Source organism: Cibotium barometz, chromosome 52 (assembly GCF_041138505.1).
Source record: "Cibotium barometz isolate CiBa-2024 chromosome 52, ASM4113850v1, whole genome shotgun sequence".
In the NCBI taxonomy this organism is placed as follows: domain Eukaryota; kingdom Viridiplantae; phylum Streptophyta; class Polypodiopsida; order Cyatheales; family Cibotiaceae; genus Cibotium; species Cibotium barometz.
In genome coordinates this window covers 8,609,515-8,615,514 of record NC_141097.1, presented here as the reverse complement: position 1 = coordinate 8,615,514, position 6,000 = coordinate 8,609,515, and the positions used below count along the sequence as shown (strand labels likewise).

At 39.9% G+C, this 6,000-nt stretch overlaps 1 protein-coding gene across 3 annotated transcripts in view; it reads left to right on the top strand.

The window, feature by feature from the left end:
* Positions 1 to 210: 210 nt before the first annotated feature.
* Positions 211 to 6,000, top strand: part of LOC147608756 (putative NOT transcription complex subunit VIP2) — a 56,524-nt gene continuing 50,734 nt past the window's right edge. The window contains exons 1-2 of one of the 3 annotated variants that reach the window (XM_086788787.1): positions 211 to 444; positions 715 to 855. Coding sequence is in view for 2 of the 3 variants with exons in the window: in XM_086788786.1 (XP_086644912.1) it covers positions 817 to 855 (39 nt within the window). In the remaining variant the exon portion in view is untranslated. The remainder of the gene's footprint in view (positions 445 to 714; positions 856 to 6,000) is intronic. The other 2 variants (XM_086788786.1, XM_086788785.1) reach the window with 2 other exon arrangements.

Below are 6,000 nucleotides of genomic sequence, written 5' to 3'. Positions count from 1 at the left end.
ACACTTCTGCCACTCACGTGTGAACCTCTATCTAAGTAGTCTCTACAAGAGTCAAGGTATGCCATACCTATGTTTTTCGAAAAATTTGTTCATTTGTGGAAAGGTGGTGGGTTGGCTATAAAGTGGTTGGTCACGATAATAAATAAAGGTTTTTTTTTTCATCCTTTTTTTTTCTTCAACATGGTCTTCATCACGGTAGATATATAAATGCTTTCCTAAACCAAGCCAGATCGTCTTCTCATAGCCAAAACGAAGGAAACCCTCCCGCCCTGCAGAAGAGCTAATACTGTGATTCAAGCTCATTAAGCTTTGCGGATCCGGAACTCTCCCTTCCCTGTCTCTCCCTTTGTTTGTCTGCAGAAGCTCCCTCTGTGTAGCAGAGCTTTTACTGTCGCCGTCTGCAACCGCACTGTTTGAGGTTCTCGCCGTTCCGAGCCTTTGCAGGTTGGCTTTTAACTCTCTGCAGTATATTTTCTTTGTCTCACTCCGAAATCAGGTTGATTCAGATGCTATCGTGCCCTAATCAGTCATTCCTTTCCTATATTTCTCCTGTACCTACCATTTAACGAGGATTTGCGAGTTTTCTTAGGGTTTCTTCCAAATCAGGCCAGTAGCCTTGGATGCATATGTCTCATGTAGGACACTGGGGTTAGCACATTGCATTTGCTTCGGCCTTGCTTATTGCTTTCTGCTTACAAATGGCTCTGCTTACAGATATGAACACTTGTGAGCTGATGTCCGTGTGTTAAAGCAGAGATGTATGCAGAACAGGCCTCAAAGTAAACTAGGGTTTTGTTCTATGACTACAAGTCTATCATGTATTTCCCATTTCGCCATGATGCAAATGCCAAAGAGGTCAGTCTCTCTCTTACACTCTCTCTCTCTCTCTCCACACACACACACACACACACACACGCACGCGCGCGCGCGTGCTTTCAAAGATCTTGTGACATGATTTTGTTGCATATGTTTCACACATGTACATCATGCAAGTATGCTTCCTCATATACCATCATTCTCTATGATTGAATTCCTTTAAACATGTTTTCAAGGGAAAAGGCATCGCAACTTTCTAGTAGATGCCTGAGTTTTAGTATTTTAACCATGTTGTCTTGGATCATTGCCTTGTTGTAAATTCATTATTAGAGGTATTTACCCTCAAGTGTTACAAATCATAGTTTAGCGTCTCATTAAACATCATCAGCATAAGATGGGACCACACACATGAAGTGCCATGTCTGTCAAGGCTAGAGGTTGGCTCCTCCCACTCGGGACTCATACAGTCCAGAGGCTAATACCCAAGTGACTCCTATCGTTTGTTTGATGCCACACGTGGTGCTGAGTACACTTTGGATAAATGGCAGGTTTTTTACTTACCAGCTTCATGTGGGAGGCTTATTGACCTATCAGACAAGAATTGCCCCTGTTTGATGCAGTTTATATACTGCATGTGCCCAGCCTCTGGTCAAATGATCCCATTCAGATGTTTGCTCTTTTTCTGTTATGAAGGTGTTAAACCCCCCTTTAGTCATTTCTTGAAATTTTGAGTCACAGGCTAATTATACAGTTGCAGGGACCTTTGGAGTTTGCTATTTTTTGGGTGATTTCAATGTGTCCAGCAATTTGCGTTGGTCTTTAGCTGGTTGTAACAATTTCTAGGTGCTAGTGTTTCCTTCACAAGTAAAGATCAAGCATAAGCAATATGTCAGCCATTCAGATCACAGCTTAGAGTTGCACAAGCATCAGTTTTTTTCTAAGCCACAACAACCAACCACACCTATGCATGGATTGTGCCATATTTTAAAGTTGCATCTAGATAGCAATAGCATTTGGAATTCTTGAACAACAAGAGGATTTGTAGTAACACAAAATGGCTGTTTGTAGACAAATGATTTATAATAATTTTAAGATTGATGTATGTATGCATAAAATCTTCATGAAAGAGGTGATGATTTTGTGTCTCTATTGAAATATCGTCAACGTCAGGAATTTTCTAGTGCCTATTTTCTTTTGGTTGAATTTCGTTTATCATTTTTTTTGAAGTAGACAGGCTATAGCAGAAACTCTTTGGTTGTTTATCATGGTTTTTCTTGGTGAGGTGTGTAGGCTTGTGTAGTCAGGTTGGCTTCTAAATGTCAGTGGAGAATAGGTGCACGTGACAAGTTACATGGACATAACATACCATGGAAGGTATGTAGATGAAAGACACCATGTTGAAGATGTGTCTCACGTATTGCGTGGTGACTATGCACATAAGGGGCAACCATTTTGTGGCAAAGAGAAAGTGCAAGACATTGAATTAATATGCATGCTGAGATGGAAAATCCCAAGAGGTAGTTTCATAAGAAGGATGCCCAGTTGAAGTTGAAGAGTTTGCAGGAGGATCCATGTGTTAAGGAAGTATTGGATACACAAATGATTGCATGGAAAGTGGAGCAATAAAATTGGGTGTGAATGGCACTCTTTTGTGTACTAAAGGGAAAGGAGAGTGAGCTTATGTCAAGAAGCCACCTTGTTTGAATCCTCTTGGAACCGTTACTACAAAGCCGATATTTCCAGTTCACCATGAGAGGGAAGAAGAGTTAGTAACCTCTCGCCATATCTCTCCTCCATATGATACTACATCTTGTAGATATGCCTCTTCACTCCACACCATTCATTATAGGGAACTGACTCATGTTTTGGACACAACTAGGATCAAACTGGAGTATTACACTTCTCATGTAGATAAAGGCAAGAGGAGGGTCGAGATAGAGGAAGAGGATGTCCACCATAAAAGAGGATTAGAGAAATCAATGCAGGAGACAAATTCGTGAAGTTTGAAAACTATCATGGTGAGTTTGACTCCAACAATTTTAGAAAGATAAGCTTAGACATGTAGGAATATACATGAAAGGGATTGCCACACATTGGTGGTTGGCTGAGAAGTTTTTCAGCAACACCGCTACTACATGGGCTGAATTTGAAAACAAGTTTTATGCTCAGTTTCTTCCTTCCAATTTTGCAAAGAATATATGTTAATAGTGGGATTGGTTGAATCATAATGAAGAGGTGATTCCTTGTTGAAGAGGAAAAGAAGAGAAAGATTTAGGGAACTCCACTCTATTGAATCCGATCCAAAAGACTAGAGTTTTGTCCAAGTTGAGTAGTCTCCTGAGCTCCTCAAGTGTCATGGTCTTATCTATGACTAACAAGTTGTAGCCTTGTTTGATTGCAGCAGAACAGAGGATGTTATCTCTGAGTAACTCACTTAGAGTTGACTCGAGTAGACAGGGCCATAGTTGGTTTTGGCATAGACATGCGTCTTAGAGTTGAGTCAGTAGCACACAATTCTAGGTTGGTGATCCAAGAGGTGGATTTTGTGCGTGATTTCATAGTTACACCCTTAATAGGTGCGGGTGTGATTTTAGACATGTCGTGCACACACATGTACATGCTAATCTTAGGGCTAATCTTGGAGGCAACATGATAAAGACTCACTAGAACCAGATATTTTGGAGCATTGGAGTGCAAGTTTAGGCAAGGGATGTGTTAAAACCCTAAGATCTCTCTAGATAATTGTTATGCATAAACATGCATAAATCAGGCATAAACTCAACCACCCAACCACCCCCGAGCCCAAGGGATGCACACATGAATCATAAATGAAATACATCATACCTCTATCTTTTTTCCTCTCTCAAAACATTGTACTCTTGCAATGAAAAGAAGGAGAATCCTTAATTTTTCTATCTTTTCATCTAATTTTAACCTCAGGGATTAGTCAACTAGAAAGTTTCCTTTCCTTGAATTCAAGAACCTTATCAGGTTCATGTGGAACATAGAATAAATAATCGACTTCAACGAGTTCTTGAGGAGTAACTGTGTTATCCTCACCTCCCAGTTTTTCTTTCAACCTATTGATATGACAGACTGGATGAACTCTAACATGTGGAGGCAGTTTTAAGTTCAAACGCTACCGTGCCAATCCGATGTATAACTCGAAAATGGACCACAATATCTAGGAGATAAATTCGAGCATTTTTCCATTGACAAAGTCTGAAAATCTTTAGTAACATTAAAATAAACCAACACTCCTGGTTCAAAAGACCGAGATGAGCGTCTCCTATCAGCATAAAATCGTGCCCTATCTTGAGCACTCCTCGTGATAGAATCCCGAGCTTCAGTCAGCATTTCCTACATATCACGCAAGAAAAATAAAAATCCACCAAAACAAACCGATCAACTGACCCATGATAGAATTTGTCTTAGGCTTAAGAAATTAAGCATAAACCACACTTAAATAAGTGCAAAATAAATTATCATGGAAAAGTATCAAAGATGAAACACACTTTGAACGCAAATTATAGCCATCAAAAGAAACTAAGGAACATGTTCAAAAAGAATGGCTAAACAATGGTAAAAAATCATGAATACATTGTTTAGAATTAATCCAAACATAAATATCTATTAATACGAGGTAAAATCGTATTAATAATATGCGGATAACCCGCATCTATCTAATGTCAGCACGAGAAAACGTACTTCAATATTAAATAACCCTCGAAAATATTAAATTCTCGAGAAAAAAAATTATCATGATTTTTTTTTAATTTTCTCTAATTTTATAAGGTCTCAAAATATGATAATTTTGAATTCCACCAAACCTATCTTATGGCATTTCAAACCTATATTTTCTCAAAAATTTTTTAGCAATTAAATTTATCAAAATACCATTGATATTTTAAAAATATCATAAGATCTCTCTAGATAATTGTTATGCATAAACATGCATAAATCAGGCATAAACTCAATCACCTAACCACCCTCGAGCCCAAGGGATGCACACATGAATCATAAATGAAATACATCATACCTCTACCTTGATGTCCCATACCATCAAGAGGTATAACTCGAATCCAATAGCATGTAGCTATAGTGTGAAATGATAGATGAGTAGATATGGACCTCTACACAAGAGACCATAGTATAAGTCTTCAAGTTCCCCAAGCCTCCTTTGAGTGAGCCCCATGTCCTTGTTATATAGGAGGGTCTTCAAGTGACTCTTGACTTTCCATTTTCCATGTGTGACCCTTGGATGCCTGACCCTAACCTTAATCCTTAAGGTTAGTCCTAACCTATGCTCCACCAGAGCTTGTTCCCATGCTCCCATGCTCACAATCTCATTTAGTCTTGTATATATTTTACTCCCTCACTTATGAGACTTCTAGTGTCTCCTGCTTGGGACTGTTTTGCTTCAGTATATTCTGCATAGTTGCTCCATATCTCTCTCTCTTGCACTCTCTATTCAGCACGCTCTAGTGCCCCTTTGCTTTCGCTCTGTGCACTCTTTCATGGTATCATCGCTCCCGGTTCAGCGACTCCTCTGCTGTCCCAGATTCAGTCCTATTTTCAGCACCCTCTCCTCTGCGTTTTTTCTTAGATTTGCAGCCTCTTTGTTGCTGTGTTTTCTGGATAGCACCTGCTGATCACTTTCCCTCCAGATTGGCTTCATTGCTTGCAGCGGTTAGGTAATTTTTTGATTAGCGTTTCATTCCACATGGAGTTTGGACATAGACGGCTTGTTTTTTCAGGATAGCAGCTCTCTTCTAGCTGCGTTTTCCTCCCCGGTGGTCACTCCCTTTTGCAGAGGGGGTTTGTGGTGTTTCGGGCTTTGGTGACACACTTGGTACGTGTGGAGGACACTTCTTCTTTAGAGATTGTGCGTTTTTTCTTGAGGAGAGCCCAAGCTACTGTCCTTATTGATGCCTTTCCCTCTTGCACCCTCTTACAGCATATTCCCAGGCCTTGTGTGGTTGCCTTTTCTCTCTATATCAAACCTGCATTTTTTTTGCTTCCCTCTTCTGGTGACCTCAAGGTTACAGTCGACAGAAGCTTCTGTGTTTTTTGCTACAGGAGGATTTTCGGGTGCTGTCTAGCCTCTTAGGGGTGCGTTTTGGTGGGAGAAAGGGATCCATATCAGCGTTTTGGTGATTTGCACAGTTTTATCTTTCTATTGAT